Source organism: Anas platyrhynchos, chromosome 24, assembly GCF_047663525.1.
Source record: "Anas platyrhynchos isolate ZD024472 breed Pekin duck chromosome 24, IASCAAS_PekinDuck_T2T, whole genome shotgun sequence".
NCBI lineage: Eukaryota > Metazoa > Chordata > Aves > Anseriformes > Anatidae > Anas > Anas platyrhynchos.
The window spans coordinates 4,576,231-4,589,251 of NC_092610.1; the positions used below are offsets into that span (position 1 = coordinate 4,576,231).

The following is a 13,021-nucleotide window of genomic DNA, read 5'->3' on the forward strand; positions in this document are numbered from 1 at the left end:
CTCCTCGTTAAGTAGCGTGTTGTAATGTGGAAATATTCCAGATAATGCTCGAGGTATGAAGCTGCAGTCAGGCTGTCCTCCTCATGTTTCTGAGTGTGGCAATGACCTGGGCAGATGTGTCTTGGCCTGGTGAGGTTAGAAGACTCCTGGGAGTCCTTCTGATATGAGATTTGAGAGTCATAAAAGCAGAACCTCTTCCTCATCTTATTTTGAGCTTGTTTTTCTAGATGCTCTCGAGTGGTTTGATTGCAGAAGCTCCGCAGAGCTTAGTGACATGGGGAGCATCCGTGGCGTGCCAGCAGCTTCTGCACAATTCACAGTTCACAGTTCAGATCAGTCCATCTGGGCTTTGGGGGAAAAAAGCCCATAAAACTGTTCCCAGATACTGAGGCCTTGTGGAGCCCCTTGACCTGCAGAAAGGTGCAGGTTGTGACACTAATAACGAGAGCAGAGCAGAGCAGAGCAGAGACCTTCTCGCAGGCACATGGAAGCTAATAACCTAAGTGCAGCACTAGAGGGTGGACAGAGGCCCTGGCTGTTACCAAAGCTACAATTAACACCTCACTCAACCCCGCAAATCGATACTCTAAATTGATTCCCCTCCATTTGCACTGAGAGGCGAGGAAATGAGGGAAAATAAGTACTGGGCCACTGACAGGCTTCATGACTTGAAGTCAAAGGCCGTCAGCTGTCCTGGAAGTGGCAGATCGCATTGCTGAATTATTCATGGCTGCATTACAAGGCTGCTTCACAGTATGGGATGTAGGTTTATTTAATGAACTTGTGTGTGCAGGAGGAAGGTTATAATCTGTCCCCACTTCATTTCTCGTCCATATTCTAACGTTAAACTGTCAGAGGGTTTCCAGTGAAAAACCTACCTGCTGAGCTATGCTCTGTCTCTTGCTGCTTTATTTGCAAAGCACAAAGCGTGTGCTGGAGATGGTCGCTGCTCCCAGGTCCTGCACAGGGCACTGTCCTCACTGTGCTCATTGTCCAGCACCACTAAATACCTCTATTTGCATTGCCCACGAGATGTATGCGGGTGTTCGGTAAGAAAGACATCAAAGCCGCGAAGAAAATGAAATGTGTGCAACTGAATACTCCCCCAGCAGAGCTGTTGGAGGCACCTTGCACAACAGAAACTTATTAACAAGGGCGCTTCAATAACACCGATAATAGCCTCCATTATCAGGATGTTTCTCTTAAGGGAAGTTCTGATGTGTTGCCTCTCCTGCAGACAGGGTACCATCTGTTCCCAGAAAACGGCTCATTCATCTAGTCTGCCCCAGCAGGAATCTCTGCTAAGTGATTTCAGCTGCCCTTGCCTTTCCTTTGGAGAACAATAGCTGGGTTTGGGAAGGTCCCAAGGCGGTACTTCTAGGTGCACACTACGTGTCACCCCTTGCCTTCAGCTTAATTGGTGTTTCTTCCACAGCATCAGGTTTTGTACCCTGCACTTCCTTGCCACAGAGCTTGCTTTCAAGGCTGGTGTCTGTAGTGCTCCGCGGAAATATGGTGCATGTGTTCATGAGGATATCTCAAAGCACAAATTTGTGCATTCTGAGTAACTTAATAATTAATCATCTGGGCACAGATTTGTTTGTGTTCAAAGCAAAAGATCTAATGAGTAAATGGTTCTGTGAAGTCTGATGCGTCCCCTCTTAACTCTCCTTTTATGAGAATACCAAGCCCTTCCTCTCTTTCCCCAGATCCATGACTCCAGCCCAAGCAGATCTGGAATTTCTTGAGAATGCAAAAAAGCTGTCCATGTACGGAGTTGACCTTCACCAAGCCAAGGTGAGAATCAATGTGTGTGCACAAACTGTAGATGTTGTAAATTGACTGTTCTTCCCTTGGTAGGAGCAAGTTTACCCATTTCAGGAAGCTCCCTTTGAAGGATATAGGAAGTAAGCTGGCTACTGTTACAAAAGCATAGACACAGAAAAGAAATGCTCCAAGCATTGTTGCAAGCATTGTAAGAGAAGTGATTCTTCCTGATTGCTCATTATTTAAATATTATAGGAAGCTTTACAAAGCTGCTGATGTACACGGCTCCTCGCTCTGAGGAGCCTGCGAGGTGAGCCACTCCCTGTGAGGTGAGGCACTGCTCTCAGGGACCTGGAGGGTAGGCTCCAGGCACAGCCCCTTGAGCAAACAGCATCACAGAAGGGAGGAAACTGCAACAAATGTGAAGGAAGTCTGGCCCTGGCTGCATAAGGAGCTGAAAATGGGAGTCTGGGAGATGGGGGGATGAATTAAGAGCTTCATGGAAAGACAAAATAATTTGAAGTAATTTGGAGGACAGACATTGACCTGAAACTTGTAACCCTAATGCCAGTCTCCACTTAAATCTTCCCTTTCTTTCTCAGGACTTGGAAGGAGTGGATATCACTCTGGGAGTCTGTTCCAGTGGCCTTCTTGTTTACAAAGATAAGCTGAGAATCAACCGCTTTCCTTGGCCCAAAGTCCTGAAGATTTCCTACAAACGCAGCAGCTTCTTTATTAAGATTCGGCCAGGGGAGGTACGTTGTGACTTCCTTGGGTTGTTTTGTTCAACTACCTTCTGATTATCACCAACTAAACAAACTGGAAGGTAGCAAGCTTTCTGCTGAGTGGGCATTTTACACTCTCCTGTGTTTCTGTTCTTGACTTGGTGGCAAGTTCTGCTCTTCAAGTCGAGTGCAACTTTGCTGAAGTGCTAAAAGAAACGGTGGAAGCTTTAAGGTGTCATCCAGCACCACCTCCTGGCACAGCGTGGTATTCCCACATCCAGGCTGAAAGCAGTTCCCAGCTGAAATTGATAGAGGACTTCCTCCTTTTTTGGAAACATGGCAATTCAAAGGCTTTTTGTCTTGCTTTCACTTAAAACAACAACAACAAGGAAGCAAATACACATCCAGCGCAGTGCTCTTGGGCAAGAGCTGCAGGCAGGGCAGGTCAATGGGCTGGGGACCGGGCTTCTTGCCACATTTACTTCTTGCTAAACCTAAATAACTTGTGTTTCCTGCAGCAAGAACAGTACGAAAGTACAATTGGATTCAAGTTACCGAGTTACCGGGCAGCAAAGAAGCTGTGGAAAGTTTGTGTTGAGCATCACACGTTTTTCAGGTGAGTTTTCTAAGCCACAGGCCTAGCTAACTAATGCTGTAGGTGAAAGCGGAAAATGAACACTCATTCAGTGTTCCTTAGGGTTCAGCAACAACTAGAGTGAAATAATTGCAGGGAAATTGTTTGTTGCATTAAATTTCTAGGCAGCTTCCACATGAGGTCTTCTGTTTTATGTAGAGGTGGTGATTATTGTTGGTACGTGTTGTTTTGTTAATTGAGCATATGCAGACACTGCTTTAAAATTAAAATAATACAAATGTCTTTTAATTTCCCTTGACGTGCTGCTTCCTAGATCTAGAGGCATGCTTTTAAAACGTGCGTGTGTGGTTTTCAGGCTGACTTCCACCGAGGCCATCCCCAAGAGCAGGTTCCTGGCACTGGGCTCCAAGTTCCGCTACAGCGGCCGAACGCAGGCGCAGACCAGGCAGGCGAGTGCCATGATCGACAGACCTGCGCCCCAGTTTGAGAGGACAGCGAGCAAGCGGGCCTCCAGGAGCCTCGACGGAGGTTGGTGCCTGGCGCTTCGTCGCTTTCCAGCAGCGTCCTGGCTGGATCCAGCACGATGCTGCTCACTTGCTGTGTGTCTGACTCTTGCTTTGATGAGAGGTGAAAGGTGATTTAGTGGATTTAGAGTTTTGACTACTTTGAAAATTTTTAAGTACTACTTAAATACTACTAGATTGCATTCTTTATTTAAAAAAGAAAACAAAAGTATAACTTCTCACTTTAATACCTGGATATAAAAGATAAACTTTTCACTTTAATACCTGGATATAGAAGATAAACCAAATAGTACCACCAAGAAGTGGCTGACAAAAATGGTGCATGGATGTAGGTGGGTGTTGAAGGTTTATTGCAAAGTTCTGGTATTTCCTCGTTCAACCTCAGCATGTTTTCCTTTTAGCAAATTAGGGATTAACCTATACCAGGATGTTTGTTTAATGTAGCTTCTTAAATTACATTGTTTTCCTCAAGGGGGAGAGTTTTGCCACTCCTGTTTGAAACTTTGTTGGTGTCTGTTAAAGGGATGCTAATATTGGAGCTGGTGGCACATCGATTAGGTGTGCTCTTCCCTGACGTTTCTAAACGGTAGCAGCAGACTAGAGGAGGTGAGGTGTGAAAGGGGGAGTGCGTGAGTTGGTTGCCCGTGAGCTGGGTCGTGGGGTGCTTGTAAAATCAGGGCCCGGGGCTGCAATCCCGTGCCTGAATGTCAGAGCATGGAAAGAGCAGCCTGGGAATGTAACGCTTCTGTCCGGGTTGAAGTCTGCAGCCTTTCTCCATCTGCTGTGTGGGCAGTTGTTAACATGTGCGCCATTTCTTCAGCTAAACGTGCGACTCAAAAAGTTGAGTTCAGAGCCGTAGAGGAAGAGAAGCAGGAGGAGGTGGTGGTGGTTGAGGTTCCCGAACCAAAACCCGCGGATCAGTTCCGAGAGAAGCCAGGTATAGCGGTGGTGGCTACAACTCTCCGCAGCGCCTTTCCTATCCTTTCCCCACTGAGACGCCTTTACATGCTTGTTCCTGACAACTCTGAAAAGTTTCACCAAACCTGGCGGCTTTCTTTTTCGTTTCTTTGCAAGAAGAGTTTCGCAGCCAGAGGATGGGCAGCTCTGGGAGACTTGTTAAATTGCTGCCTTGCACCTGGCTAGACAGCAATTTGGGGAGGTGGGGGAATGTTTAGGATGTACTGGCACTTAAGACCTGTCTCCTTAATAAATTTTGGTGGTTTTATAAATGTGGATTAGAAAACTACAAATTTCTTTACCTGTGATCCTGAAACTTCTTGTAAAGCTTCTGAAAGACTTCATCCCTGGAACTGCTTGCAATTTTTAAGCCTATTTTGGTTTCTGTTGGTGGTTTTGAGAAATGCCTTCCATTTTGCTACATGGAGCCTAGATTTCTCTTAAGATAGGAATTATTAATAAATATTAACGCCCTCTAAACAGAGGTGTGTAGGTACAACAGTATATTTGAATATTAACGAGTGTATCAGCAGTCGTGGTGTCAAATATTTACTTTCTTCCTCACTTAAATAGGGAATGCCTGTGGTGCGTTAAGACTGGAGATAATTCATATGCAAATGCATCGGGTGTTTTTCTGCTTCCCTTCTTCTACCTTGAAGGTTTTACAGTGTGCTTGTGACATTGCTGCTTTTCTGGTCTGAAATCTAGATCAAGGTTTCCTTGAGTGACGTGGCTGACTCCTCTACCTCTGTCTCCCTCTCTATTCCTACTAGTCAGCATAGCCGGGCAGTGAAAGCCTGTTGCTGTAAAAGCAGAAGATGGAAAGTTAGGATTTAAGACCCCAGGATAGATGGCTGCATGTTCTTAATTTTCAGATTTGAGAGCTGGGAGCGAGTTGAGGTGCTCGAGACCAGTTTTCCTGTCCCCCTAGAGCTCAGCTCTGTCCCTGTCTAGGAAAGAAGCTCGCAAAGCTTGTTCACGTTGCTTTTAACTCTCACCTGATCCACTGCCGGGACTGGCAGTGCCAGAAGGACTGACAGACAGTTGCACTGTGGAGAATTATTACTAATCAACCTGGTATAGAAACTTGTTGCTGTTCTCAGACACTGCCTGGGCGAGGAATCTCCGCTCCCTGTCTCCTGCTGTGTGTCCGTGCCGGTCTCCAGACGCTTCACTAATGCATGCAAAACTCTTTCTAGCCAAGCACACGCTTGAAAATTTTGAAATGAAACCCATTGCAGAGGAGGAAGAGGAGGAGGAGGAGAAGGTAGAGGTGGCTCAGGTTCCCGTTACCAAGCCAAAGCCGCCAGAACCGTTGCAGAAGCGGTCAGGTACAGCCGCAGCAGCGCGGTGTCGGCCGCCCGTGCTGCATCCTGCGGGGTTGAAGTGGTTGAAGTGCTGTAGGACAGAGGCTGTGCTGTTTGCAGTGGTGTTAACGCCGGTAAAATCGCAGCCTGGCTTTGCAGGTGTGCTGGGCCCTGCTGCTGGAACCCTGGAGTGTTTCCTACCGGGGTTTGCCTCTGCGTGAAACGCGAGTGGAGTGTCGTGCGGTGGCTTGGCTGTGTGCTGGAATTAATGGCAGCTTAATGTGTGGTGGCCTTCTAACACTCCTGGGTTGCTGTCCCTAAAAATCAGGCTGTGGGGGCCGCTCCTCCCCGGCTGGGTTTTCTTTCAGCAGCTTCGCAGCTTCACCCCTGTCACAACTCAAAGCAAGGTCGGTTGTTACAGAAGGAGGAGACTGAAGGTGTGGAGGGGGTAACCATGAACTTCACCTGGTTTTGTGGATGTTATGGCAAACACTGACCCACTCCTTGCACTTGGTACCTCCTGCAGCAGAGCACACAGCAGCGACTGTGTTAGCCCCGAACCTGAGCACGTCTGAGAGTCTCCTACTGCAGCCACCCCTTCTTCTGACTCACCTCCTTCACCCTTTTTCCTCCTCTTGATACTTTTCTTCCCATTTTCTTGACCAGGATGTTAAAGATTGCTATTTTAAGTCGTGTACTTTGGAGTAGCGCATTGTACTGTGTTTAAATCCAGAGCAGCGTATCAGAAGAGCTAGAGGTAGGTAATAAAGTAAACCTAACCAGAGTAACGCAGTTCTGGCCAGAACACAGCTCATCGCTGAATGGCAAAGGAAAAGCTGGGTGCCTTTTACCATTTTTGCCATGTCTCGATGCTCTGAAGCACTGTGAAAGAAGCACAAGTCCCTAAAGAGAGGTGGCCTTGCAGATTTACTGGTGGCTTTATTTCCCTTCCTGTATGGTCTTCAAGGTGCCATTTTAACACACATACAACATTTTTAGCCAAACATGTTCTTGGCAATGTTGAGATAAGCCCAGTTGAAGAAGAGGAAGAAAAATTGGTGGTGATGGGAGAATTAGAGCAGGTCCTGCAGGAGCTGGGTACCACCACGACGGCTGTTCCCACAGCATGGTTTGTGTGTCATCTTCTAAGCCTGACCAGCTGCCATCTCACGGCCCCTGTGTACAACCTCTCCAGCAGCTGTAACCGCTTCTGGGGCATAAATAACACCAAGATGTTGGGCTGTTTGCCTTTGTGAAGGGATAACAAAATACCTGGTGCACGGAAATGAGCTGCCGTGCTGAAGAATGGCGGAGAGGATGCAGGGAGTGGTGATGGTTTGGGATTCTAGTGTGGATTGCAGCAAGACCTGGTGTCCAGGAGCTTGTTTTGAAAGTGGAATTTTGGTCTAACTTAAAATTATAATTTCTTTTTTAATGCCCAATTTTCTGGTGTCGTTGACTAGTTGGATGGACACTAGTAACCTAGCATTGGCTGTGGTAGTTCACACAGTGTGCCTTTTCCTTTATAAACTATGACTCTGTAAATATGACTAGGTATATTTTTAGCGGAATGGCCCAAAAAGCAGCATCAGGAGAGCTAAATACTTTATCGTGTCTATAGATAAGCACCACAAATTACTTACAGGCTGGCTTTGTTGGCTAGGATTAGCTTGAATATTGCTGGAAGTGTCAGCTCTCAGAGATCAGGAGCGTGTCTGGGAAGTCAGAACTCAGGGAAAGAAGGAGGCAGATGATTTTGTGCATACCTAGTGCTCTTGTTTAAGACAGTCATCCTCCTGAAAGATGATTTCTTTGAAGCATGTTGTTAATTTCTGCATTTTCACCGATTTGGAGATAATGGATATCTTTTCAGGGTGGTGTCTTGTGCTGCAGCAGGAGTTACCCATCTCAGACCACAGCGTGAGTCTGCTTTGAAGGCCACCTGGACGTTGCTGTAAAGTTTTATGGAGAAATGCTTGTAGGGTTCGTTGTAGTAGTTTCTTCTTTGGATTGCTGAAAAGTTTGGGGAAATGGGACAAAAAACGGTGTTGCTCTTCTAGAAACCATCCGTTTCTGGTTGAGGACATCCAAAGGAGGTCAGGAATTCACCACAGCTCTTAAGTGTTTCTATTTTGAAGGTTGCATCGTAATGGACTTCTGTTCCGATTGTGTCTGAAAGACCTGGGAATCAATGGCACAATGTCAGAAATAGATTAGCCTTTCTGGCGTGGCTTCTCTGCAGAGTGCAAGCTTGCTTTTTGTAAACCATCTCGTGTGGGGTTTTATTTTATTTTATTTCAACCATAAGGAAAATAATCTCAACTTTCCCATACTAAACGCACAAGCTGCTTTGCTCAACATCTTCTTTCTTTTTCCCCCCTTTTCCCCCTTCTCCCTCCTCCCTTCCTCTTGAAACTACGGCACTGTAATTTGGGAAGACTTTGCCTGGAGCTTTGCCCGCTCTGAACCTTGTTGCTTTCTCTCTCTCCCCCTCAGCAGTGGCAGTGATAACACCCGAGAGGAGCCCCCGGCCCACCTCCGCCCCGGCCATCGCCCAGAGCCACCTCGCTGAAGCTGTCCCAGCTAAGCCCGATGCGAAGGAAGCCATCGCTGTGTCCAAAGCAGAAAAGGAAGCAGTGAAAGCTGAGACCAAGCGTGAGGAGATCCCACCAGAGAGAGCCAAGGCAGAGCCAGCTGATGCATCCAAGGTATGGCAGTCTGGGCTCTCTTTGGAAGAGGCTGGTGCCAGGCTGGAGCCGCAGCTCAAAACCAGCCCAAGCAGCAGCTCTGGGCACTGTCCCCTCCTGGGTAGTGAGGATGGGGATTCCTTGCCCAGGCAGTGGATGGGAGGGAGGTATGGGGATGTGGAGATATGGGTCTGAGAGAATTCGCAGCCCTGCCCCTCAGGATACAAAGAGAAGGATGTCCACGTGAAGGCAGGGTAGTTCTGCCTTTGGTAGTTCCAGCCTAAACCCGTCTTGCTGATACATCACTTAAAAAATGGGTAAGAATAGCACACATTGATATTTGAGTTCATGGTACTTGAATTTTGGGGCTCACCCTTTGCTAAGCTGTCTGCTGTTTGCTGGTATGACAGCAGGAGGGATTCCAGTGAAAGCACTGACACAGACCAGGTCTGCAGCCAAGCGTCTAAACATTTAATTTTTTTAAATTAATATGCTTTCCCTGGATGTTTCTGAAAACCAGGCAGAAACTTCCATTGCTAACGGTGCTGTTCAGACCTTAAAGGGGAGTTATTTAAATGAATTTTTTTAAAGAATGCTCACGCTTTCCACAGATGTCTGAGACCTCTGCTGGTGTTGATATGATACTGATATTGTCTATTGGTATTAAGTCAAAATGATGGGTAAAAAAATTTGTTCATATTACAGTGTCCTTAATATTCTGCAAATGTTATTGACTGGAAGCTTTCAGTGTTGCAGCTGAGGTGCATGCGTTGAGTTACAATTTCCACATTACCCAGAAGTTCAGTTGTTCTCTGCATTACTGGAGCCACATTTTTCCTGTGACATGTTCTGCATATGGCCTTGTATGCATAAAAGCCATTAGATGTATGGTCTTGTGTGCCATGCTCCCTGGGAGATCGCTGTCAGTTAGGGCTGGGGAGTGGAGGTGAAGAAAGGACAGCTGCTTTAAAAAATTTCTTGGTCTGTCTGGCCAGTTATTTCTAAATAAAAATGCTAAAGGAGATCTTCAGGACATTGCTTTGAGTATCCCTGTTCCTGCACGGCTGCTGACCCTCCCTAGCATTAAACTGAGAATAAGTACATTTTATTCATCCCGTTTCCCTTATTACAGGTTTGTGGGTTTCTTTTTTCTTAAATGCTTAAATTGTGTGTTGTTTTTTTTTCCTTTAAATGTAGATGTGGGGGGAAGTTGTGGATTTGAACGTGCCAAATTTACCCTGTTTCTCAAATGTAGCTGCATCACTTCTTTTAACACCCCCCGATGCTTTCACCTTCAGAGTATTTGGCAATCCAGTTTCCCTAAAACACATTCCTTAAAATGTTAAGACAATCTGGGCTCTCTACTCACGGTCAGTAAAAAACTAAATTTGTGCTGCTGGGTTCATTTTAAAGATAGGTCTCTTCTTACTGACCGTATGACCGTATCATAGTATCCGTGCGTAACATCTCATTTGCTGGTTTTGGGAAGTTCTGCGTTGATCTGAACAAGTTGCTTTTGGTACCGGTCTCCCTGGGAGATCCAGCTGCAAATGAGGTTTTAAAACATCGCCTGACAAATCTAACGCAAGTGGGAAGCCAGCCTTCAGGAGCACTAGAGAGCACTAGCTGCAAATGCAAATACTTCTCAAGCTGAAAGAATTGTTTCGACTGTGCTGTTGGACTAACAGACTGATGGAGAGCTGCGGTGTTATTAACTCCTTCTGGCAGGCTGCATGTTGGTTTTTGCATGTTCACCCAGCATCTCAAAACCAACCTGATGCAGCTGTGTTTTGAAACTAAATTGTCTCTTGAAAAAAAAAAAAAAAGTCTACTAACAAGAAATGTTTTTACCAATTTATTTCTTAAATGTAGGTGAGGAAAACGCACATTGAGGTCACAGTACCCACCACGAATGGTGACCAGCCCCAGGTTTGTGCCGATAATTCAGTTAGGTTGCTCACATTTTTGAAGGTTCAACGTGGTTAAATGAACCAACAATTTTTGTTTTTTTGTTTTTTATCACTGCCACACAGCAGCAGCCTGCAGAAAAAGAGGAAGAACTGATAAGAATGAGGAAGGTTAGCCATTTTCCACTTTCACCAAACAAATTTGCCATATCATTCATGCATACGTAACCGATTTAAAAAGACAGTGCTCCAATTTCTTCATGTGCTTTGGGTTGGGTTTTTGTTTTTTGTTGTTTTTAAACTGCAACTATCAAATACTTGATTTCAAAGTGAACGGCTTTTTCCCATAGACAGTCTGACTGCTAAAATTTGCATGTTAAATGTTAGAGAGAAACATATGCCTATAAACCTATATGACCTGTAAAATTTATCTTTGCTTCTCTGGAACAAATTTAGTTAGAAACCAAAGAAAACCGTTCAGGGTGCATTCCTGGAAATGCAATAAAAAAAAAAAAAAAAAGTTTAATACTTTTTTTTACTGATTGAGTTATAGGGGAAAAATTCAAGATAGGAAAGGTGTTTTAAGTATAGTTACTATGCACATTGAGACCGTGTAAAAATTGCACGTAGAGCACCAAACCAGCCTAGTACCCTGTGGCGGGCATGCATCACTATCAGGAATATGAAGTTCTGACTTCGTGCAAGGCTTCCACAGCAGCACAGTGAGCTGTCTCTTTGTGGAGAGCAGTCTAAAGCAATGCAAAAGCCGATGAAACACTGGGAGCTGTCTCTTTAAAGGACCCATTGCATTTTCCCATTCTCATGAGCCCCAACTTCCATTTCCTGGTGGTGACTCGGTGCAGGCGTTCTTGTGGCTCCGTGGCCCATCCCACACCGGCACAGCGCTGCGCTCCAAACGTTGAGTTAACTTTTTAATTTGCCAATTTGTGAATCCCGCAAGAACAACATTTTAATTTTTTGTGCTTTTCTTTTTTTTGTTCCCCCTTTTCTTTCATTTTCACAGAAAAGATCAAAGAGACTAGATGGTGAAAACATTTATATCAGGCATAGCAATTTAATGTTGGAGGTTTGTATGAACTTGAAGCTTTTTTCAGTTGCGTTTGCCTAGACCTTCTGCATTCTGTGCTGAACTTTTTCTTCCTCTTCTGCTGCTGCCGCCTTTGTTTTTGCATGCCATTGCATGAAAGACTTTTTTTTTTAAGTACGCTTTTGCATGCTGACAGTAAACATGACAATGCACAAGCATTCTTCCTTCTACCTCTTCTGACTTTCATTCTCTCATACTTACCCAAAATATATGATTGGCAGAGCCATGTGCTCAGCCTGCTCTGTTCTTAGACCCGTGGGTGATGAGCTGGGTGCTCCTATCGGCACGAATTGTGGTGGGAGTGCTCATCTGCAAGTCTCTCCTAGCCTGAAATAAATGATTTTCTTGCGAGCAAAGACAGTCTATAAAAAAGTGAATTAAATTTCAGTGACCACCATGGCCTTCAGGCCACTGGGCCAGCCACGTTGCTTAAAGCAGAGGCACGAACCAGCCCATCTTCCAGCTGGGGCCACGTGGGACAGTCGCTGTGAGCCTCCTGTGACCTCCCTCTTGCCTTGCAGCATCCCCAGCAATGGCTTGGTGCTGAGCCCCTGGGGCTGGCCTGGTGGCTCGGGGCGATGTGTGGCTGCAGAGCTGTTCCCTTTGGCACTGGGAGCCCTTCACCCTTGATTCCACCCAAGCACGGTCTCAGAACAGAACGTGCCAATCATATATTTTCCTACACACCGTGTTACAGAAGACGTTTGTGGCTTCTGGTTCTCTGTTCCTGCCTTACGTGTTTCTACTCAACCTTGCAGCACCAGCAGCTGGTAGGGTTTCCCTGTCGGTATCTCTCGAAAGTTGAAGTGTACTAACGGCCTTCTCCTAATCTGAATTTTACACGTTTTGCAGCTTTGGGGTTTTTTTTTGACTGCTACAATTTAAGCTTTCGGACACGAGCGAGCGGTCAGCAGACGGGCAAAGTTCGGCCACCGCCAGCGCGCTGCGAAGACTGTGCCTGTCGCTTTCTTTAGGCCAACGCGAGCAGCTCCTCCTCCCCTCCTCCACGCAGAGCTTTTACCTACACGTTGCTCCTAAAAGGCTTTTTCCTATCAGTGTGGCACTGGGCTCTGCTCCCTCGCCCGCCTCCACCCGGTTCTGTTGCAGGTGCTCCTGCCCTCGCCTAGAAGAGGGCTGGCCCCGGCGCCTCCCCCCTTTTGCTCCTTTTTACTCCCTGCGTTTGGCAGATCGGGTGACTTCCAGCACAACTGCTTGCAGAGAAGTACTCCACACTCACTGCTGCTTGGTTTTATGGAAAGCCATTTAACGCTCAGTGCTCAGCAACCCGCGCTCCGTGGTCTTAGGAAAAGGCAAAAAGACGAGGGAGAGCTTAATGCTCCGAGAGCTTGTTCCTTAAGATGCTTTTTGAGACCGGTTGTGGCTTCACGTGTCACTCCGGGGCTTTAGCTTCTCTGCAGACTCTCAGGACCAGCTCGTGGCAGGC

General features: G+C 46.2%; 1 protein-coding gene across 32 annotated transcripts in view; it reads left to right on the plus strand.

The window, feature by feature from the left end:
* EPB41 (erythrocyte membrane protein band 4.1) overlaps positions 1-13,021 on the plus strand; it is an 85,728-nt gene that overhangs the window by 47,289 nt on the left and 25,418 nt on the right. For 10 of the 32 annotated variants that reach the window (XM_027443971.3, XM_027443967.3, XM_027443970.3 and 7 more), the window contains 10 exons: positions 1,710-1,797; positions 2,370-2,522; positions 3,011-3,108; positions 3,443-3,615; positions 4,432-4,548; positions 5,768-5,899; positions 8,372-8,583; positions 10,435-10,491; positions 10,596-10,640; positions 11,494-11,556. In XM_027443971.3, the coding sequence (XP_027299772.3) occupies positions 1,710-1,797; positions 2,370-2,522; positions 3,011-3,108; positions 3,443-3,615; positions 4,432-4,548; positions 5,768-5,899; positions 8,372-8,583; positions 10,435-10,491; positions 10,596-10,640; positions 11,494-11,556 (1,138 nt within the window). The remainder of the gene's footprint in view (positions 1-1,709; positions 1,798-2,369; positions 2,523-3,010; positions 3,109-3,442; positions 3,616-4,431; positions 4,549-5,767; positions 5,900-8,371; positions 8,584-10,434; positions 10,492-10,595; positions 10,641-11,493; positions 11,557-13,021) is intronic. The other 22 variants (XM_038167432.2, XM_027443991.3, XM_072027431.1 and 19 more) reach the window with 12 other exon arrangements.